This window comes from Nipponia nippon, unplaced genomic scaffold (assembly GCF_047370975.1).
Source record: "Nipponia nippon isolate SJK-2023a ecotype South Korea unplaced genomic scaffold, ASM4737097v1 scaffold_5, whole genome shotgun sequence".
Lineage (NCBI taxonomy): Eukaryota > Metazoa > Chordata > Aves > Pelecaniformes > Threskiornithidae > Nipponia > Nipponia nippon.
The window spans coordinates 10,809,861-10,833,357 of record NW_028262369.1 but is presented as its reverse complement, the minus strand read 5'-3'; the positions used below and the strand labels follow the sequence as shown (position 1 = coordinate 10,833,357).

Genomic DNA, 23,497 nt, shown 5'->3' with positions numbered 1-23,497 from the left:
CACTGAGTCATTGTACAGTTCAAACCCAAACCTGCTGGGTGACCTAGAGCATATTTACTGCCAAGTGTGATGTAAAGATTTGTATCAAAAACAGTCAGTCTTTCCTTCTCATAAGGAAATGCAGAACATGGTTTTCCTGTAATGAGACAGTAAAATGGATACCAACCCCACGGGCAGGGCAGAAACAGAAATGGAAAAGAAATAGGGAAGAAAATGTTTGAAGTAGAGGGTAAAACACGTAGAGGGCAGAGAAGAAGTGGGGCAAAAAACCCAAGTAAAAATGCCAGAAAGTGCTTTCTTCTGTCAAATGAGATTGGAGCAGAAGAGGGAAACAATAATGAAATGAAAATCCGGATATTCCAGCTGATTCAGAGCTTTTGCACTCAGTATCTGTATCTTTCCATTCTGGTTGAAGCTCTCTGTATTATTTTAATACAGAATAACTTAATATGAGTAAGGTGAGGAGGTAGAAGAATATACTGCATTCATAATACAATCCTTGTGAATCAGGGGTAAGTTGGTTTAGAACATTCTTTCTAATTTTTTATTTCCTTAAATTTCTAAGCTCGTAGTTCCTCAGACTTGGCTGTGAGCATTTAGGAACATAACCTGAATTTACGTATGTCAAGTTATTCTGCAATATAGAATTTGCATTTCTTTCTTTCCTGGGCACCTTTTGGAAATTCCACTAGGAAGAAAAGATAGGAAACAAGAAACTGCACATTTAAAAATGTTAAGATTTCATACTATTCAAATTTCAGCACACCACATCAGCACAATAAAATTTTGTGTTTCAATAATGCACTAAAAATAATTTCACGTAGATACTCTACCACTGGTAGAGTGTCAAAATAGTAACTTTCATGAGGTGTTGCTAATCTTTTTTGTCTTGCCCAAAATACGGGTTTATAAGGCTTTGTCTTACTGATTTTTAGTGTTTACAACTTGAATAACCTCTCTTCTCGTGACCTAGGCTGTCTTTGTAGCTTTCACGTGCTCAAGGAATTGGGAAGTGATTTCCTGCTCGCTGATCGAATACCACTTCTCCTCTCTTCCCAGCTATCCTCTTTAGCACCTGCCAGTTACTGTAGCTACAAGTCATTTATTATATTGGGGGTGTAAAGTCCCAATTTGTTTGTTATGTGGCAACGGTATCTATAGCAGTCACCCACAGTTATATTATGGGTCTGTACCTAGAGCTTATAGCTCAAGAACTGGTAAGTGTAAACTATTCCTTGCTTGTCAAACCATGAAAAGCCAAATTGCAAGAAAAACATTACGTGGCATGGTCTTGACCAATGGAACTAAATTGCAGAAGTTCAGCATGTTAAAAGGAAAATGGGAGGAGACAAAATCTCTTCCCTAATCTAACCAAGACTGATAATTTATTTAAAGATTACTCTGTGTTACAGGCTTATTTTTTTCATAGTCTCATTCTGTTAAAACTTACCTGGAAACAGGTATGCAAAAGTTCATCTATAGTCTGAAATGTAAGAATTTGGGAAAATTTGGGTTCTTTTCAGGAGAAGTTTTCTGGTTAAAAACCACTACAGGTAATCTAGAGAGGCAAGTATGAAACAAAAACATTGCTCTGTGTTGTCGTAGTCGCAAGATGAGGAGAAAAAAACCAAAAACTTCTAATGGTGCGCATAGTAAGCAGAAGTCTTGCCTGACGGAGCATAAGCCCTGAACTTAGTATTCCGTGCATGCACAAAAGAAAGGATGTTCTTAGGGTCTAAAAGACAGTATCTGAACATCTTCACGAAACACAGGTTTGCTCATAAAGTGGTGTCATTTTAAAGGTCTCCACAGCTTCGGCATGCTTTGTCAAATACAAAATCTCAATTTTTTGTGAAACAGTAATACACATAGTAATATAATAATTACAGTAATACTACGATATGGACAACTGGGGGCAGGGCTTCTCCATATGCACATTTCCTTTTTTGAGAGCCCTTGTACTTCCCTGCAGGTAGCCAAATGTCCATAGTTATTGGGGTAACTGCATATTCATTTGAGTCAAGGTTGACCAACCATTGGTCAGTTAAGAGAATAAGCTAATGATTAGTGAACAGGCCTGCAATTTATCCAATAGTTAGCATTTCTTATGAATCTGTATGAGTAAGCCAGTAGATTAGAGCTCTTGAGTAACATCTAACGGGATCCTTTGGTAACTGTTTTCTAGCTTTTTTTTTAAAGCAAGCTAACAAGTAACGATTTGATAATAATGTAAAGTTAATACTAATGTAATTAGTAGTGTGAAGCTCAATCTATAGAGAGTTCTGAGTTTGGTTTTGTTTTTTTTTTTCAGTGATAACCACTTCATTTTACATTTGCAACTAAGAGAAACCCCGTGGACGTCCCCCCCCTCCCCCTGCCCCCCCTTTCTATTGCAGAAGTGAGAGATTTCTCTCTGTCAGAAACTGTGAGCTTTAAGTGGCCAAGTCATATAGAAAAATTTTTGGAACTGAATTGGAAAACTCTTATTTTGCTAAAAAAAAAAAACATCTTGCTGAAAAATGTAATGTAAGGCAGTATCATATTTTTAAAGCACTTATCTTGCAAGTATATGTCATTCAAATCTATTTCCTTCTTGATTAGTAAGCAAAATTGCCACTTGAGCAGGTACTCTTCAAAGCTGTAGCGCGCTCTTGCTACTTCTGTGATATAGCACTTAAGTGTCCCTCTCAATATTGAGAAAGCCAAGCAGAAAAAGAAAATTCCATCCTTTAGGATGAATGTAGCTAGCTGTACTTCAATTAAAAAAGAAAAGGTGGGGTGTGGAGTTGTTGGCTTGCTTTAGCCTATAATTTGACCCTTTCAGCTGGAATCCTATTTCACTTGTCTTAGAAAGATGACACCTAGCACCCTGCCCTTCACCAGCTCATTTAAACTAAAGAAAAGAGATCTGTCATCTTGTCCCATCTTACTTACTGCATCAGTGTCGTCTCTTCTGTAGTATAAATGTTCTGCTTTTGGAATAGATTATGTTGGAGAGACAGGCGAGTGAAGTGTGCCAGAACCCCTTTAGCACCTCATCGGATGGAAACTTCTGGGAAACTAGCATGGAGGCTGCAGTTTAAGTAGTTAGTGTGTCAGGCCAGCTTTTCCTATGCAGCATTAATAAAACGCTCTTCTACTATATTTCTAGTGAAATTGCATTGGAAGAAGCCACTCCGTTCTTTTCTTAGAAGAGGAAAGTACACAGAGAGCTATCTTGAAAAGGAAATACAAAGTAGGCATGTGGGTTTCTTCCAGGAGTGTCTTCTAATTTTATAACAACATTCTGGGTTTGTGCTATATAGACCTCCAATCTGCTATAAGAAAGCTAGGAGGAGATGAGCCAGCCTTTCTAGATACATTTCTACTGATGAAAACAGTAACTGGATTAGTGGAAACTTCCCGCTATTCATAGTTCTACTTTTCAAGGTCATTCATAAGGTTAAAGCAAGCCAAACAATCACGTTGACAAACTTTTTTCTCTAGAATCAGCACTGTGGCTTTTAATGTTCAGTATTCTGCATGTAAACTTTTGATAAAAGTCTGCTGGAAGAAAGAAAAACTTCAGTCTTAGATTCTTAAATATGAACAACCTAACGCCACATCTAATAATTTGCCTGACCATCTATTGCAGAGCTATTGGAAGCTGTATATATTCACCGATTTATTAATCAATTCAACTATTCAGATATGCGTAAGTGTGTGGCCTGCCAATGGCCAGGCAAAAGCTCCTGCAAGTCAATGTTCATGAACGGTGGAGAATACTTGGCACTCTGCTATTAATAAACCAAAAAGAAGGGCGAGAGAAACCTGTTACCATGTTGATATCCAGAACCATTATTAGCAAACAAAAATCGCAAAGCCGTAAATAATCAGTGAAGAAGGTTGCTGCAAAACGTGACCTGGACGATGAGTGATCGGGTGGCGTCACACAATGAAGCTGAGCAAACAGTCGTTAGCTTAAGATCTTTTAGTTGTTGTTGTTTCTAACTGCTGTAATCTTGCCCTGCTAAAATATAAAACAGAAATGATCCTACCAAGAAACAGAGTGAACAAGGTGGATTTGCTGTTAAACATACAGAATGTAAATGCTTAAAAAGACATATTGCAGCTTGTTCTGATAAGACTACCCCAAAAAAAAGTTTGTTGTGTATACAGTTGTGTTGTAACTCCTGTTATGAAGACTTCCAGATAAGGTGCAAATTTTCTGGTTCTAGAAATGGCTGAAGGGAGAAATAAAATATGAAAATACACAAGGCTCTTTGGGATCAATTGCAGGGCACTGATGCTGCAGAATACTAGCCCCAGGGGAAGAAAAGACAACAGGTATTCATAGGACTTTAGTGGTATTTTTCCAGTTATTTTTTCAGATTAAATTCTAGATAATTGGTCATATTTCTGAGTCAATTTCAGTATTTATTCTTTTTTTTTTTCTTGCAGCAACTGTAAACTGAAGCTAATTCTTCTGATTTTAGTCAGTGATAGGATATGGGTACAACACTCTTACAGTATATAGCCCTGAATTTCTCAGGGTGCTTACCTTACCAGTTCATAGGTAGCACTGGTAGTACTGTTCCTTGTGATGGCATCGGTACAGTGTCAGAGCTACAGCACCAGCGCATGTGTACTTTGCACCGGCTACTGTAAGCACACCTACTTGTGTACGATGGCTCTGGAGTTCAGCACAGAACATCCATAATGATACATGTGACCACACACCCTTGAGGGAAAACTTAGATATTCAGAACACCTACAGTGAGTGTGTACTTAATTGAGATCTTCATGCTGTGCCTCAAAGGCCTGAGAAAATAGTGAAGATACCATGGAGGGCATCCTTAAAGATTTTTCTGACTATATTAGAACAGTTAAATTTCACATGAGTCTCCTAGGTAGCGAAGACATCTTTCATCTTGCAGTGGAAACCCTGGAAAGGATGCCCTGAACTTCACCTGTGTGTACATGCAATGTTTTCTAGATTGTGGCTAGTGTCTGTCTAGAAAAGAGTAATTCAGAAGCGTGAGAACTGGCATTCTGCGCGCACGGCTGGCGTGTGTTCCCGGGCAGCTCTTTGAACTTCCCCAGGCACAGTACGATCACAAGGCGCTGGGGCTCGTACCGCGGGCAGGAGGCCGCTCTCTCTCAGCTGATGCTTAGCAATCATAGTTTTGTTCACCGCCACCCCCAGGTATGTCTGTTGGCAAAGAAATAAGCCTGAGAGCCTGTGTAAGACACTATACTTAGTTGTCCTCTCAGTGAGAGAAATAGATGGAAAATGGAAAGTAAATGACAACATTGTGAAGAAAATGACATCGTATATGTAATTAGCTTGTAAATCCTTTAACCGAAGGTCTAACTATATTTTGTATGTATAGTCAGCTCTCACTTATGAATTATTTCTAAACAAAAAAAAATCCAATATCCAGTGTAGATGTCATTAATGGTCCTAAAGGCAGGGGGAATCAGTTGCCTTGGACTTCTGAGAAAAAGATTTTCATCAAAACTTTTGGCACAGATTGGGTGTGGATTTTTTTTTTTTTTTTCAATGCTGCTAAGACTGGGAAGCTCTATGGCAGTTCCAAGTGCTGTAATAAAAATTGCAGTGATTTCTTGCATTTTATTGACGATCATGTAACATTTAGAATGATAACTTAAATATTTATCCTCTCTATTACTGGAAGCCCATAAAGAATTTCAGTTTTTGCTGTCTAGCATGATTTGTTCCAGTCCTACTGAAAAACAGGGATGAGCTCTGTTGTGTGATTTTTTTTTTTTTTTTTTTTTTTTTTTTTTTTCCCCTAGCTAATCTGCCTAAAACCAGCAGGGCTTCACACAGGCAAGTTCAGGCTTGTGGTTGTATTGTAACTTACTTTCTTTGCACCTGACTTGTGTAAGGATTACAAGTCACTTGTTTAACACTATTGCAGCTCAAGTATGAAAAGCTATTGTATGTAAGGCTGTCAAGGCCCTAGGAAAGATCAGTTTCTGACAAACATACCTTAATATATGTGGGTTTGTATGTTTGGGTAAAAAAATAATGCCTGCAGCAGTCTTCATATATATTGGTAGTGGAGTAACAGGTGGAAAAACAAGTTTGCCATTTTTCATGCATTATTTATGTGGCATATGCTTTTCCTTTCCTTTTTTAACATTAAAATTTAGTTACTATGCTTACCAATCATCTGAAACAAGATGAATATTTCATGTTAATTAACATCTGTTCAATGATATAGTAGGTTTAAAAAATCCTGATCTCTGAATTTTTTTGACGAAGAGATTAAAACAGTTTGGGAGAGAAAGGGGAGTTAAGCTAGCAGACTGAATAATAAAGTCACGTTCCTCCTTAGAATATAATGTAAGCTAATATTTTTGTTCTGTTTAGAATTGTAAAATAGGAGCATCACACCAAGAACAAACCCAGAGTAACTGGAAGTTGTAATGGTCTTGATAATCTCTAAGTATTCACTCTTGTAAAGTCTTATGTGGGAATAGCTAATTTATGAACAGTTCATTGCCCACTTTATATCATGTAATGCATGGTATGAACTTTGTAGTACTTTTTAAAATCACTTGTATCAAGCTGAAAGAATTTGGCATTAATTTTAGTCTAAGTAAAGTATATTTAAAAGGCAAGCTGATCCTTGGGTTTAACTGAATATGGCTTTTCTTACAAACAGTCAGAGACTTTCTGAGGTAGAAAGAGCTGAGGAGTTCTTTGTATCTTTTAATACTTAAATATTCTGAAGTTTTAAAGAAAAATCATAATTTTAATTCAAGTAATTTTAATTCTGTCTTACGTATTGGGCAAGTACTTCATTATGCAGTCTTACACTATTTTCTTTCACATGATCATCAACAAAGTTTTAGGACAAGGAAAAGATTACTACATAATTTTCATCCTGAACTACAAAATAAAATGGTATCATAAATAAGAGGCGCTAGGCTACTACAGTAGAAGTGAACTGTGCTCTATCCCTTCACTGTCTAATTATGAAATGGGAGAAGGATTGTTGAATAGCAGGATTCTTTGATTGTATTCCTCACGCTGAGAGCAACATGTAATCTAACGACAGGGGAAGCTGTAAAGAGAGTATTGTCAAGTATGTGTTCTAGCAAATTTTATTCCAAATAATATACAGCTAAGCTACTGAGAATTGGTCGTTAGGCTTTTTTTTTTTTTCCCTTTAGAGATATAAATTCATTTTGGGTAAAATCCCAGCCATCATCTTATAACTGGTCCTGAATACATTTTTCCAGCCAGTTCCCCAACACGATAAGCCTGTGACTAGAAGACGGAGGTCCTTGAGAAGATGGTGGCCACGGCTGAGCTGTCACCACCAGTGCAATTTATGCAATCAGCTGTATGCTCCTGGCTGGGTCCAGGAAGCTTCCTAGGAGAGAGGATGACCAAGAGAAAACAGCAGTGGCAGCCTGCCTCTAGCCGCCTTTATTTTGTGTTTTTCCCCTGCTGCTGTTTGGCTCTGGTGCAGAGGGAACAGGCTGTCAGTGAGATATAGATAGGTATTTGTATGTATATGCTATATATGTACACACAAATATGTACATATCAAAATAAAGCAAATATTTCGGGAAGCATAAACTTAGTGTACAGCATTTGCTGTAACAGTAAAATGGTAAGAGGTCCTTTTCTTCCAGTAGAAGAAAGTATGTTGTACCTAGAAAGTAGTCTCTGCTGATTAAAAGAGCTGTGGACTCCTGTTAAAGTACGTTGGCTGTGATGTAGCTGGAAAGAAATTATTTGACTGGATAAAAACAGAGGCCATAGGAATTTTTTTTTTTTTTACATTCCCTGTACCCCCCCACTTGATTTTTAACTTCAAGCAGGTGAAGTTTTGACTGTGGTCAAAGGTACATGAAAACTCTGTGCATGAGCTAGAATATATTTTTTCACTAGGAAGCCATAGGAGAAACACAGGCAGTGAAGCTCTATGAGAAGGAGAAAGTAGAGCACTATGAGTTCATCACCACCTAACGCCATAGGTGCCCAGCTCGCAAAATTAGCAACAGTGACTTGTACAATCCTGTTGCTTGCTGCTTTCGTCTGGACATGGAGGCAAGATACTTAAAACTTAGGCCTCTTCCAGGGTCTTAAGAACTTTGGAAGACTCTCTTTCTTCTGTACCAATGAGACTGTAAAATATCTAAAAAAATTTAACATATTTAGAAGTAATGGAACTTGTGAAAAAATAGTGATAAAACTGAGCTACGGAGAAATTGAAACTTCTTAACTCTGAGCATTAAATCAGTTTCAGATAATTACTTGAAATACTGTAAGCTAACTTTAGATGAGAAATGATGCTTTGAAAGCTACTTCATATAAAATGCTTGCATAGTTACAGGGGAGCTGAAAGCATGAGACTATTTGTATGTTAAGTGAATAATTGCTGCAGTTTATTTTGTGTGGGAGCCTAATGTAAACAACTTTGACAACACATGCTGTTAACAGGACTATATTTTTATATTTATATATCTTTAACTGTATAGTACTTTAAATTTTATTTTTACATGTCTAATAGTATCATAATGTTCAGCTTCATTCCTCATGGTTCATCATCAGTATCACTTTTGGACTTCATTTTACTGGACTAGTACATGAACACACAGGTTTCAGCCATTGTGTCGTGGAGGTTTTTTTCATTTCCTTCAACTGTGTTTAATCTGTTTTAAATTAACTAACTTATTTGCTTGTTATATCACAGAAACATATCTGTTGCTCACAGCCTTAGTGAGAACTCCGCATATTTTAAAATAAAAATTGATCGGAGAATGCCATTTAGAATGTGAAGTTCTCTTTGCTTCCATTTTTGTTTCATTTACAGATTTTATTTATTTATTTGCTGTTTTAGCAAAACAACACTATCTATTTGGAGGTGCTGCTTCAGGGCACTACATCCAGCATGTACAGTGGACTTAAAATACTTTGTTATACTCTGAAATCTCTTCCCCTTTTCTCCATTGTAGGTTTTATTTCCCCCCCCCTTTTTTTTTTTAAATTCTTCCCCTTCACCTTCTGCAGTCACCTTCATAAAATGGCATTGAATGGTCATGTGTCAATGCCATTTTATAAAATGAACGAGAGGGAGATTTACTCCTTGCTTCCTATTTCATGTTCGTTCATGCAGTAAGGAAAGGCAGACTTGACCTAGTCCTATAGATTTATGTGCATATTAGTATTAATTCTACAGATTGCGGGGGTTTTTTTAAAGCGTTCTGGACAAAGTGTACCAGAAGCAAAGTACTGTTAGATCTCAAAGTTTTACATTACTTTGTCCTTCTTTGGTTTTGTTCTTTCGCATTAAATTCCATTAAGGCTTTTTGCCTTCTTTAAAGCATCTGTTGCACAATTAAATCCTTCTGCAATAAATCCTTTCTATGACAGATTGATAAATTTAACACATATGAGGCTTAACAGATGTTTTGTTCAGTCATATTTATTTGTTATACTGTATTCCTTTGAAATTTTCTATTTTACTACCTTTCAGGGGCTACTGGCTTCAAAGGACTTTGTTTCTAACTCTCCCTTGTCATAAATGCCTTTCTTCTGGGCAAAGAGTAACTTGGAAGAAAGATAGCATCTTGACAGAAGTGGCATCTAATAATCAACTTGAACTATATTGTCTCCATGTGCAGCTTTGACTCAGCCTTTCATTCTCTTGTTTAATGTAAATAATTATGTAGTTTCATCTCTAGGACATGAAGTTACTAGGCCTGCCCTGAATGCAAAGTAGGACAACAGGAGATAAATGAGTGATATAATTAAGGACTTTGTCCATTCCCAGGCATCTAAGAAAGCCTCTCTGTTAAGAGACTTGAAATTTTTGAAGAGCAACCTCCTCTAAATAAAACAAAATTGAAGTATATTTCAAGTAAGGTGATGCAATTAATACTTTTATTGATTCTAATATAGCTATTTAGTATTTTAAAAGTTTAAGTGATTTTGTTGGTAGCTGTTAATATGTGTTTCTATGACAGAACTCTTTTGATGGAGCTCCATTTTTGTTTCTAACTTGAACTAATTCTTCTAGTCTTCTACTTGTAAGAACAGTCAACATAAGCTAAAAAGATAAATAACCAGTACAATTACCCAGTGCAAACAGTGAGATTGAAGTGTAACTGCTGCAGAAGTTCTGTATTCTGGCCTTACAATGAGTATTTCTGTTAGCAATTGCTTTCCTTGTTTTTCATCTACTGTGAAGACAGTCCTTTAAGGGTGTCTTCTTGCTCATGAGATGCTGTGTATGCGGAAATAATTGTTACACATTTTGATTTAGTGATTTTTTTTTTTGGGGGGGGGTAACAAAACCAACAGCATTAATGAAATTCTAGTCTGTCTTATTTTCTCAATAGAAAATACAGATACAACCAACAGCCTTGGTTAAGCCTAAAAATATTCCACAAATTCCTGAAGTTTCAGCTTAAAAGATCTTTCTACCTGTGCATTGAACCTATTTGAAACTAAAATAAATTTACCATGGAACTTGGCATTACTGTTCATGGTCATATTCCAGTTTATAGCTGTACTACGCAGCATGGTTTCAAGAACCATACATGAGAAAAGTTTGGGGTTTTTTTAAGTTCTTTAAGGTATTTGAGACGTTTCCCTAAAAATCCCTATCTGAAAGAGCGTGTTTCTTCTCTTCCCTGTAGTGCACTTATAAGGTAATAGCAAAATAACAGAACATCTATAAACACTTACAACTACATTTTGTTTTATAAAACAATGTGGGAATATTTAATGTACCTCTGCTCTTTTAGTCACAAAGATTTCACGTTCAGGGTGCGGAGGAATGGAAAGCACAAAAAAGTATCTTTGAAAGGCAAGTATTTTAGTAGGTGCATTTATCATCAAGACTGGTGGTTTTGGTTTATTAATTCATTGCATAATATGATGCCTAAAAGTGGTTCAAGTTTACAGTATGTCTGCCACAAATTGGACTGAAGTGGTCTGTTATCATGCACTCTGGTCGTGTCGTTATGTCCGATAGGTTTGGGGTTTGCCAATAAATGATGACAAGGTTAGTGTTTGGTTATTGTGTATTACGAGCTCTCATATATAAAACCTGATCATGAGCAGCTTTAATACATAGCAAAATATTTTTAGTTGGCGTGAGAAATACATGTTTGTCTTCACCTTAAGTAGTTTTCTGTACCTTTTTACAGCACAAATAATTACTGAGCGCTAGAGTCTGGCCCTAGGTTATGCTGGTATTAATCCAGAGTAACCCATTGTCTTTATTAGAGCTATTCTGTAATTCCCCATTGTAATTATAATCAAAATATTATATTGAAGTTGTTCAATTTCCATTCCACTTGGACACTGTTACATGTAGGCTAGGGGTTGTTTTGCCTTTCCTGAATTAGTCTTCTACAAAAACTTGTCTCCTTGTATAAATCTTTTTTGGGAGGGCCATCAAAATGTGGCTAACCCATTATCTTAAAATGGCAATAAAAAAACATGGTATGTGTTCGCTGTAAAAATGTTCTCTATTTAGTCAAAGTGCATAATCTGACTTATAATTTAAACTATAATTTAAATCTTGATAGGTCAGCGTGTGCTTACTATGGGTTCTTTTCAAAATGTTGATTCAAAACATGAAAGAGGAAATTAAATGGGTGAGCCAGTACATACAGTGCCTGTGGATTACCAGTGGCAGTAAGGAGATTCCAGCATAAAATGGCTTTTGCCTGATGCATGGCATACAGGGAGTCTTCAGTGGAGAGAAAAAGAAAATGCAATTAGAGATACAGTCACTGATGGGTACAAATAAAATAAACTCCTAAAATAATTCAGCACATACCATTTAGAAGGAAGTGTAGTTTTTAAAGTTCTCTTCATTTCAGGACATGTTTTGGCAGTATTCTTTGTAATAAAGATGAAAAAAACCTGTTTCTAACTAAGCATTCAAAGCCGAAAGACGTGAAGGCTGCAGTCAGTTCAAGTGCTGTGTGAGACAAAAATAACAACCTCGGAGCGTCAGGTTTTCCATTCTTGACGCACCAGGTGAATGGGTTGTTTTATTGAGCGTTTACACTGTGGTGGCAGGGCAGGCCAGAGGAAGGGAGTGTGAAAGAGCGATGCGAGAGCCGAGTCAATACCCGACGTTGTTGGATGTCCGTCAGTACTTGGAACGCTAGGGTTGGCCGCGTTAGCGTTGCCAAGTATTAGCTAAGTGTGCTGCTTTGGCAGCAGATTCTCAGAACGTACTTTTTACAAAGAGGGAGAATAAGTTCAATTTAAAAAGAACAAAAATCTGTAAGGGCAATTATTTTGAGGGCCATTTCAACACTCACCCTGAATTTCTCTGACTTCCCAAATAGCTCTCTAGTCTGCATATTTAAAACCAAAGAAACTTTGTAATTTTATTTGCATTTCTTGATTTTTTTTCTTGATTTCTTTTAACACTTATTTTCCTTTTTAAGTTGCAGATAAGTGTTTACGAAATTCTTCTAATTTTAAAAGCCCGTTACAGTCCAAAATGTATCTTTTCAGTTGAGTTCAGTGAAACGGGAATCTTAAAATAACAAGGTGGTTTACTCATGTCCCTTACTTCAAGTGTTTATGTCACTACATTGTATTTACTTTTCTATTGCATATGAGCAACTAATTACTATAGCACCTCTCACTTCTCATAGTATTTATATTTTTGTAGTCACCAGCAACTTTAAATGCAAACAAAAAAAGCATAGCACTCTGTAGGCTGTACAGAAGGACTCGGGGGGAAAAAGAAAAAATATATATATAAAAAAAAAATACAGCACCCCTCTGTCTCTCCCATCTACCATCCTGAGTGCGAACTCCTTTTTCTTGCTAATCAAGGGGTTGACTGTTCTCATTGTATTCCGATTCCTTCTTCCCAGTCTCCTGTAGTCTGTTGTGCAAAGAGAGGTAGAGGTGGGGATTGGGGCGTGAAGAGGGATTCCTGAAAAGTCAGGAGAGACGCGTGTTGTTCTTCCTGAACCGCCTCCTGTTTCCCCATAAACAGTAATGCAGACCCACATTTTACATTATTTATTTAAAGATCTGCTGTGTCATATTGCGTCACAGGACAGGAGATATGGTTCTCATTTCAAAGAAACTAAAATTTTGAGATGTCATAACTTGAGAATGACAGATAAGAAGGGAGAAAGGTGATAATACATACGCAGGCACTATGGGAATGCATCTGTGTTATATGGGACGGATACCAAATCACTACCGTGCACTATGGCGAGACAGGTTTTGATGGCTGGAGATGATGAGAAGGACCTCATGAATAGTTCTGTCATTCAATGTATGTAGCCAAACTTTTTCATTACTTCCACCTTTTGGGAGCTTTTGTGTGCGCCTGAAGGATCTGAAGCATTATAGGATGATAAGCCTTTGCTGACTAACTCCGGAGGGGTTCTCAAAGAATATGGATGGTAGAAAACAAGATTTGTAAGGCAGCGTGTTGAACAGTTAATGCATCCTTTTTTTTTTTTTTTTTTCTCCTTTGAAAAAAGGAAACTGGCAATTGCCTAAGATAACAAATAGGAGGGGAGAGACAGCAGTCCCATGCAGTGACTGCCAGTGGTATGTAATCAGAATTACAGAACTGTGTGTAGCTTTGTAAGGCCTGCCTGTACATTAGGACAGTGCTACTGCAGGTGTAATACTGCAAGCACCTGTATGGCAAATACTTCCCAGGGGGATAACCGCAAGGTTGACTGAGGAATAGACAGATCACTGGAGGAGGCATGCCAGGGGACCAGCAGGGGAACCGAACCTGCCGTTCTTGCCACGGAAATGGAGCGACAGTAAAACACATCTCCAGTCAAAGACTTTCGGATGTGACACAGTTTGGGAATCTGATCGTGGCCCTGGCACTTTCAGTTCTTTGAAAAGGCTCCTGGTTGAGCCCTGGTAACCGTCTACGGGTCTACTGTGGGTGAAGTCAAACTGGGCACTTCAGGACATTTCCAACTACTCTTCTCAGCAGTATGTTGCAATCTCCCAGACAAGACTGGCACACACGCAGCGTGTCAGTGCCAGCGCAAAGAAGGGAGCGGGGATGATGTGGCCGTCTGTATCCAGAGCAGGATGATGTGGCTGTCTGCATACAGGGCAGGACCGCACCAGGCACAGTTTACATTGGTTTGCGCACAGAACCACACCCAAAGGATTGAGGTGTTTTTCCTCTATACCCTCCTAAAACTAAGTGAAACAGTCCAGCTTTTAACTGCTCACAGTTAAGAGTAAGCTGTGTAACTTTGTGCTGGACGAGAGCAGAGCACAATGGGCACATTTAGAATCTGTGGAGAGGATGCTGAGAAATCTGCTGCTGCGTGGCTGTTAGTTAATGCCGTGCAGTCAGGCTGTAATCGCTGATAAAACAGCATGGGAAATTAATCAGTATATGTATCAGATCTGGTTTAGCAGGTGTGCTGTGAATGAATGTGAAAGGTTACTTTGTTAATTCTGAAGGTGCAGTTAATTAATAAACATTAAAGTTTACTTTTCAGACTGAAAAATGGATAGCAGCTATCTGGATAGCAACAGCTAGCTCCAGTTCTTGTGTGCTGTTCGCTGACTTGGCAAGAAAAGAGGCAGTTACTAAATCAATATGAGCTATTTTGGAGAGAAGGAAGTATTTATTTTGTCTGGCACTCCATGTCCCTTTTGCATAACAATGCATGATTGATTATTCTTCTGTCACTTACGAGCTTCTTGGTTTGTCTGTGGCCAGATCCAGTTAGTTACTTAAACGGTTTGATGAGCAACAGCAAGAAATTTCCTATCCCTCTTAAATATATTCCAGTTAATAAATATATTAGTTAAATATATTTTGTTACTGCTCTTTGTTAACTAACTTCAGAACTCTATGAAAGAAACTAATATGGTTGTACGTTTATCAACAGGCCAAGTTCTCATAGAAATTTCAAGAACACACAAGAAACTTAATGACAGTCTAGAGGAGAGTGTAAGTTAAACAATTTCTTGTTTTAATTTATTTTCCTTTTGAAAGTATAAATTACTCTTGCCAATTTTTAATAACCCTTCATTCATTTGCTTTTAAAGTTCAAAACATTTCATAAAGAAATTATATCTGAACTGGAGAAGAAAACAGACCTGGATGTAAAGTATATGAATGTAAGTACATCCAATTCTAAGAATCATATTTTATTTATGTGTTGCTAGTCAAAGAATGTTTCAGAAATCGTTCCTGAACAGTTAATTAATCCATATGTTAGAAGTGAGCTGTAGATACGTAAACATGGCAAAAATTATCATACATATTTTCAGTTAAAAGGGAACCAGTGCATGACTTAATAGTATTTTTAAACTAAAATTGAGAAAGGCAATTGCCTAACTCATTTGATGGGTATTAGTGAGATCTCACAGATTATGGTAATGCTTTTCAGTCACTTACCCAGTTACACTGCCGAGTGCATTATGAGATGTTTTAAATGCTTTGATTGCAGGCAACTTTAAAGAGGTACCAAACTGAACACAGAAGCAAATTAGATTCCTTAGAGAAGTCTCAGGCTGAGCTGAAAAAAATCAGAAGGAAAAGCCAAGGAGCACGAAATGTAATGAAATACGAGCACAAAGAAATGGAGGTCAGTGTCTCTTCAGTTATTTGTTTTTCGTTGTATGCGAACTGGTTAACAGAAAATGTTGAGCTATCACAGATCACATCTGAGTCTGTTTTAAAACTTGACTTCTGAAGCTGACCACAATTTTTATATATGCAATGTTATTAGTTAATAGACATAACTCCTCTGTAACTTGTTTGGCAACAGTTAAACTCTGCAGTTTCAAAGAAGATGCATTTTTGGTTCCTCGACATTGGTTTATGTTAAAGGCACTCCTAGAGTATGTATTCCAGTTGAAATTAAGCTCTGGACTGCTCTGCTGTACATATTCAGAGACTTTTCTGCTTCAGTTTCTAGGTTTATCCCTTGACCGCTACTTGATTTATTTTTTGTTTTTAAAGCACCTCTGTAACTACACCTTTACGCAGAGGTTTACACAGGGAGTCAGCTATGCTAGGCAAATTCAGTACTAATTTGCTATAAATTAATTTCCCAAAGTAGGCAAATGCCAACTTCTGTTATCACTTATTATTACCTCTCCTACTGATCTTAAAACAGCATTGCCATCTTGAGGCAAAATAAGAAATGGCAAGGCAATGAAGAGAAACTTTATTTCAGGTAGTAAGCCATATTCTGGTTGTCATGTATCTCAGAAAATACTTGCCATTGATATTTTTATCTGCACAGTACTTTTATTTTGTGCTAGCTTATATGGTTTTTTCCTCCATATTTTTCTATTTTAATTTTCTTTTCAAAGAAAGCTTTGTTTATAACACGGTACAGTAAACATAAATAGTACTAGCTCCTATTTCTTACTATCTATCTTTTAACCTGCATTCATAACTCTTTTTTTTAAGGTATTGGACTGAGAATTCAAGGATTAGCATTTAATCACAGTTTAGCCATGAATCCTCATAACCTCAGACAAATATAGTTTAGTCTTTTTAGTTACTCATTTTCCCCTCTCTGAAATGAAGTAGAGATTCATCATAGTTCTGTGAGAGTAAACGTAACTGCTACGGAGCAGATTAAGGTAATTAGTCTAATTGGAACACCTGTGGCCTTAAAATTGCTCAGCACAGTTGCTGCTTTGATGGCATATTCTTTTTTACTGCAGTATTTTATTGAGAGGCTAAAAGACTGTTTCTTGTTTTGCTTCGCTCCCCCCGCTCCCCGTAAATAGATGCTTGATTCCCTGTAGTAAGAATGTACGTTTACCTGATGAGATGAGGGAAGTTGGGTGTGTGCGTGAAAAGAGAAAGATTTGCGACTAGAGCCAGGCTACCCCACCCCACCTTTCCAAAAACTTTTTCTAAGGCTTTTGGAGTTTGCCTCAGTAATTGGATGTAGTATCAAATAAAACTCAGACACTGTAGGTCATTTTTCTTTTTTCCTTAGTATTTGGAAACCGTGAGCTCTCGACAGAGTGATATTCAGAGATTTATTGCAGAAGGCTGCAGAGAAGCTCTCCTTGAAGAAAAAAGAAGATTCTGTTTTCTGGTTGACAAGCACTGCAGCTTTACCCAGCACATGCATTTCTATCACATTCAGGTCAGTGGCATGAGTGTAAACAGAAATGAAACTCCTGAAATCTAATCATGCAGGAGATCAGACTGCCATAAATGGCACGGAGGAACACGGTAGTGCCAGACAAGTGTTGTGATGGGTTCATAGAAAATGTTTACAATGCAATATTCTCTTAAATGTATTGTAGCAACAATAAAGGGTTACTGTGACTTTTTAAAAATCATATATTACAAAAAAAAATTATGGACTGACCAGGTATTTCCAGTATCTGACCCTGAAAAAGGACAGTCTCTTTCTACAACATTTTATTTGTTTCAAAGAGGTATTGCTTACAAAAATCTTTGAAAAGACTTCCATTTTGCTGGTGTTATCATTTTTGGTATAATGAAAATTAAAAAGTAGATCTGTGCAATTTTATGAAAAAGTGTGTCTTTGACAAGTACCTTTTAAACCTGGATGCAGTGTGCGGACTTCCTAAAATCCAAGCTGCCTGGGTGGCAGGAAATCTGTAGCGATGCCACCAAAGTGCCTGAAAAAGTCAGAATGATGATAGACGAAATAAGGACACCTGGTTCCACTCCAATATCGGGAACTCCACAGCCTTCACCAATGATAGAGAGGAACACCACGGTATGTTGTTCTTTGACGGTTAAAGGGTCTCTCGCTTAAATGGGAGGAGAGTGGCTTTGCTAGTACCTTCTTTTGTACCTAAGCATTTGAGATCAAGTCTATGATGTACCTCAGTTGGAATATACTGGGGTTGGGTATGAAAGCAAAATCATTAAGCTGAAGCTCTGCTACTGGAAAAATACACAGTAGAGTAGGCACGAGCACAATCCAAACAAGGCTCAGTTTTCAGTTGGGTGCCTAGGACTTCTCCTGCAGAGCCTGGCCTCAGACTGCTTCTGTTCTAACCATTCCGCTTTCTACGTTCTTATCTGTAAGTAATAGTAATTACGTGTAATAAAATGTTATTTTCTATTTTCTTTCCTTCTTCCTTCTTCCCTCCATGATTCTTATTAGCGTATTAGAGTACAGGTTAAATTCTAAATTCTACTTCTTTCTATGTTGTGTCACCATTAGTTGTTGAATTTCTAAATGATATTAGTAAACTTGTAAAAAAAACATCCGGAGATAATCTAGGTGTAACTGTGCTGCTTGTGGGGAAAAAAAGGCTATCGTAGCATTCCCACTAACAAACGTTTATCAAGGGATGGAAGTCTCTTGCAAACTATTCTATCAGCAATTTCACAGGAACATGAGGGCTTTCTGACGGGTCTAAATATGTGTCATTTGGGAATATTTAAGCATTGCTTTCCAGAATTTAATGTTGCAACTAAGTCGTCACCGACTCCTCAGTATTGTGATACTGTTGTTTTTGTGACTCTAGATTGGAAATGATTTTTATCCTCATCATGACAATGCATCAAAGGTGCCCCCTGCTCCTACAGGTAGGGCGTACACTAGTCCGCTAGTTGATATGTTTAACAATCCTGCAACGGTTCCAAAGACATCTTCTGAAAAACTAAATAATTCAGCAGGTAAGTGTCGCTTTGTTGCAAACTATGTAAGTGTAAATGACACACTATAGTGTTCGAAATTACCTCAGGACTTCTTGACTACTACAATGATGTGAATTCCAGGACATACAGAGGAGTAGAAAGTGGTCTTTACAAAGTATTTATCTAAGTTACCTAACAGGAGAAATACGTGTTATAAGAAGAGAAGAACTGTTTGCAGTAAAATGCAGGTCAAGATAGGTAGATCCTATTTTAAGCACTTTCTGTGTCCCTGATTAACCCAGCTTAACTGTTCTTATGACTTCCAATCTTATCAGAAAAATAGATTCTATAATTTTCAACAAGATACATCTGAGTGATTATTTCAGTGTACACAAATAAACTACTATTAACAGTCTTGCTTTGGTTTCCTTTAAGGGCACGTAGCAGTTAAGGAAGAATGCACATGGGACAAAATGAGCACCGTCTTGTAGTTCTTTCCTGAAATGTGAAATCCTATTAAGATTTGTTTTCTAGGTTTCTAGTATATTGATTTTTTTAATTTTTTTTTTTTACTTTCTCTGCTATAGGGAAGGAAGGGAAAGAACTAAGCCTAGAACACAAAATAAGAAATGCAGAACTCTTCAGTGTGATAATAGCAATTCCAACATTTTGTCCTTAAAAATGCATTTACAATATATTGTACTGGTCAAATAACCTACAATTTTGAGGCCTCCTTTGTGTTGTCCTCTAGTGAACATCTAGTGTCTGCAAAGTGCCAAGTATCTGCAACTCTCATCGGTTCAGCTGAAGTTGAGTGCTAGGCACATTTGAAAATGAAATCTTGGACTTTATACACAGTTACATTTTTTTAGAATGGAAAATTTTCAAAGGTCTTTTACGGCTGTGAACGTTTAGCATTTTTCATCCCAAAAGAGGAAAGAAGTAGCAAGTTAAAACTTGCATAACTTTTTAAGTCTGTTGGTTCAACTTTGGGGGGGTGGTGGTGTATATAAATGCACATGCTAATTAAGAACTTCATGGTGCTAAGAGACATTGGCAGATAATTGAGAGGTGTCTCAGTGGCAACGAGAGCAGTACAAAGTCTCACAATTTGATTTGCACTTGAATATTCCTTTATCTACTCTTTTTCCCCGTCGGACTCCTAATTGTATTTAATTTTGTCAGTGGTGGCTGATTTTGCCTTTTTTTTTTTTTTTTTTGCTTTGTTTTTCTTTTTTTGACAGAGAATTCAGATGATGCCAGTTTATCGCGTTCAACTTCCGTTGCCACGGGACTAAATATAATGAAAAGGCAAAAAGTAAAGACAATCTTCCCACATACTGCTGGAAGTAACAAGACGTTGCTTAGCTTTGCACAGGGGGATATCATCACCCTTCTTGTAGCTGAAGAAAAGGATGGCTGGCTTTATGGGGAACATGACGCAACTAAAGTGTAAGATAATCAATATATTACCCAATTTGAACACGAAGGAAAAAGGTGGCTCATCAGATTTTGTTAGCAGATATTAGTAAATGGCTTTCCGCCTTTTTTGCTGGCTGTCATGACTGGGGACTTGGAGTCTTTCTGTAAGGTAAATCACTGCACTTACGTTTCGGAGATTTTGTGCACTAATTTGGTATCATCAGAAATCGGGTCTTTGAAAGTTAAGTCTCAGTTCATTGAGTCTACCGTTTTGTCCACTGTTGTCTTTTGAAATATCTTTCCGATTTTATAGAATATGAAATAGAAAACTTTTCCCATTACAGAAAAGGATGGTTTCCGTCATCGTACACTAGACCATTAGAAGAACCAGCGGAAGAAAAAGCATTTGTCCCAGTGCCAAGGTAACGTTTGGGGTGGGACTTGCAGAAATGCCCACATCTGCTCTAACATTTATTAAAAATGTTATCATTCTGCTCATGTTTGTTGTCGTTCAGTAACATATACAGTAAATACTTTCTAACAGTCTGTAGTATGATGCCTTGAGTACATTAACATGTTTTAACGGTCACACAAAGACCCAAGAACTAGCTTCACCCCAACTTTAATGTAGGGTCCCGCTGACTTCAATGGGATTGTACGCCTGCATTAACTTTCAGCTCATGCGCTTTTGTGCTTTCCTGGGGCTAAAGGTAAGTGAGAGAGATGTGTTACGGGAACTGAAAATGTTATTTGTTGGGTTCTGTCTTGCAGTCCTGCACCAATCCGAAGTATTAGTTCTGTAAATCTTGTGGAAAAAGGTGATGTTGTCCTCCCACCGCCAGACTATCTGGGGTCTTTGCAAACAGATAAAAGAATGGAGTCTTCCAAAGGTACGACTGTTAAAACACCAACCGACAGACCAGAAAATGCAGGTCCGGTAAGTAATCGATACCATGAATCCAAATACACTGCCCTCCTTACTTGTGTTGATGTACTTAGCTGAGCTCTTAAATGACGCCCTGGAATATTCTACCTTAGCTACTTGTACTTGACTTCAGCAGCCCTTTGATGTAGCTCTCTTCAGGAGTATCGTGGGGTTTTGGCATTTCAATCCATCTGTAGTAATAGGAAGGGAGAAGAATTGTTCAGAAATATAACTGAGAGTACTAGACTTACTCTGCATAGCAAACCTCGGGAAAGAAATGTGAAACATGAAATTCTCACAGAAAGTAGTACAAATCCATCATCTTTAGAGCTATAGTGGGACGGGGATTTAAAACAGCATAAACTCTGTACTCAGGGATGCTTTACGCAACCCCATGAAAGTCAGCATTGGTTTTGTGGATGTTGCTGAGGGCTATATGTACTAACATGTCTATATTCAGCAAAACCACAGCTGAGTGGAAACGTTTTTATTAACAGATAATGCTATGTAAAGCTTAGTATTTCTGCTATTAAGTCAGCATTCAAACGATTCAAAATGAAGACTAATCTAATCAAATTAAGCAATTACTAGTCTTTTTTCTTGCTGCTTGTTTAAATAAATATTTTGCTGATGTGTACCTAATGGTGATAAATGTTCTTGAGACTTTCTTCAGAAAGCCTCTTGAAGCAGAGATCACATTTTGATGGCAAAAAAGTTTCTGTGATTTTATAAATGTATATTAAATATAGTTGTCACTGCTAAAATTGAGAGACTGTACTAGAATAAGATGCAAGGTTCCATTAGCAGGTACCACAGCAAACTTCTCAGAAGTCAAGAATCCTATACTTGGCTGCCAGTAGCTAAAAAAATTCACATTTTATTATTTATCGGTATGACTAAAATATTTTATCAATATAACATCTAAACAAATTTTGGGTTGTCCTTCTCACAGATGTTTTTGCTTTCTAAGTAGTCTGTTGAATCATACAGTAGAAGTTGAAGTGGCCTTTGTAAATGTCCACTTTATGGAAGTAAAATTAACTAAAAAAAAAAACTTTAAAAGCAGAAAGGGGAAGTTTGTTGCATTGCATTTTGATTAATGGTGAGAGAGTCCAATTAAGTTCAAAGGATGACAGAATATTTATAACGGTACTCCTGTAAAATGGGAAGGCATCAGGAACCAATGGTCATCTTAGAAGGAGGGGTGGCTTCTTTGGTCTCATTTAAGCCTACTATTGGGATGTTGCATATATCTACAGCATTTTTTACTTAGAGGTATTAGGCATTGGAGGAGGTTACAGGTCTTTGTTATATTGACAAGCAAAGAGAATGAACTGTGTTTAAATAAGTAAAAATAGAAACATTTGCTTAATAATAACAAAAATATACTAATTTCCAATACGTCACTCTAGAACTCTAGAAAAAACTACCATTGGAAAGACACAAGCATGACACAAATTACATCAACTGTCAGTAACATCTGAATTTAAAACTCTTCTCCACATTTTGGAAGCATGGAGAAAGAGAGAATTTTAACAAATGGGAGGAAAAGAAACGAAATTATATTCCTTTTCTTTCTTGAGTAAATAGTGTGTCTTCAAAGAAATCACTTTTGTAACCACATCATAGACTTTAATCTAGGTCTTAAAAGAAGAACGGGTCACCTCAACTGTACAAATATTAAAAATGTGAAAGACTGCTGGAGGTTTGGCTGTACAGGCCTTTCAGAAATGTTCCCTCCAGCTGTACTTGGCTTTGTAAAGCCACTCTACAGCTATTTCAGAAGAGCAGCTATAGATACAACACAGAGACACTTCTACTAACTACTGCCAAAATCTCTCTTGCAGATGCAGAAACTGAAACAAAAAAGTATCTTTTTCTCTGGCAGGGAGGGGAAAAAAGGCTAGTGCTTCCCATTACAGAGAGTCTGTGATCCTTAACATGCATGAAGAGCTAGAAGCAGAGCCAAGTCTTTCATGACGAAAAGGATGGAAGCTGCTTCACAGGGAGTTGTGAAGCTCTCCTCTCAGTTAGAGATCTTACCCCATTTGGATTAGACTAGTAATGGCTGGGATTTTTTTTTTTTTTTATCTAAATATTCCTATTAAAAGATTAGCTTTTTTTGGTCAGAACAGTCTAATATTAGCATCTATATATTTGAATATAGCATATTTGAATCCACATTCAAGTAAGTGGTTTTATTTATCAGTAATGAACCTTGTTGCGTAGGAAGTCTATAATTTGTGCAGTGACGTTGTGTTTCTAGGACAATGTTTTTCTATGAGGAATAAAGCTTTTCCAGTGCATGAAATGAATATCAAGAAATAAGATCCAAATTTCAGTGTTCAGTCACTTTCAAATCAAATAACTGGGAACTTCTAAAATGATTATGAAGACAAGCATCTACATTTTGACACATTTGTGGTTTTCATTTTTGGATAAAGAAGCAATGAGCTTTAACGATTCTGTAATGTCAGATTTAGACACTGGTTCAGTCACTCCCTGGCTAGCTGTTGAGACCTAGGGGATCATCACGTCCTTCAAATGT

The 23,497-nt window shown here is 37.3% G+C and overlaps 1 protein-coding gene across 1 annotated transcript in view; it reads left to right on the top strand.

The window, feature by feature from the left end:
- Positions 1 to 23,497, top strand: part of BAIAP2L1 (BAR/IMD domain containing adaptor protein 2 like 1) — a 47,542-nt gene that overhangs the window by 18,772 nt on the left and 5,273 nt on the right. The window contains exons 4-12 of the mRNA XM_087730330.1: positions 14,896 to 14,957; positions 15,056 to 15,127; positions 15,460 to 15,597; positions 16,972 to 17,124; positions 17,563 to 17,730; positions 18,491 to 18,641; positions 19,847 to 20,054; positions 20,369 to 20,446; positions 20,796 to 20,961. Coding sequence (XP_087586456.1) covers positions 14,896 to 14,957; positions 15,056 to 15,127; positions 15,460 to 15,597; positions 16,972 to 17,124; positions 17,563 to 17,730; positions 18,491 to 18,641; positions 19,847 to 20,054; positions 20,369 to 20,446; positions 20,796 to 20,961 — 1,196 coding nt within the window. The remainder of the gene's footprint in view (positions 1 to 14,895; positions 14,958 to 15,055; positions 15,128 to 15,459; positions 15,598 to 16,971; positions 17,125 to 17,562; positions 17,731 to 18,490; positions 18,642 to 19,846; positions 20,055 to 20,368; positions 20,447 to 20,795; positions 20,962 to 23,497) is intronic.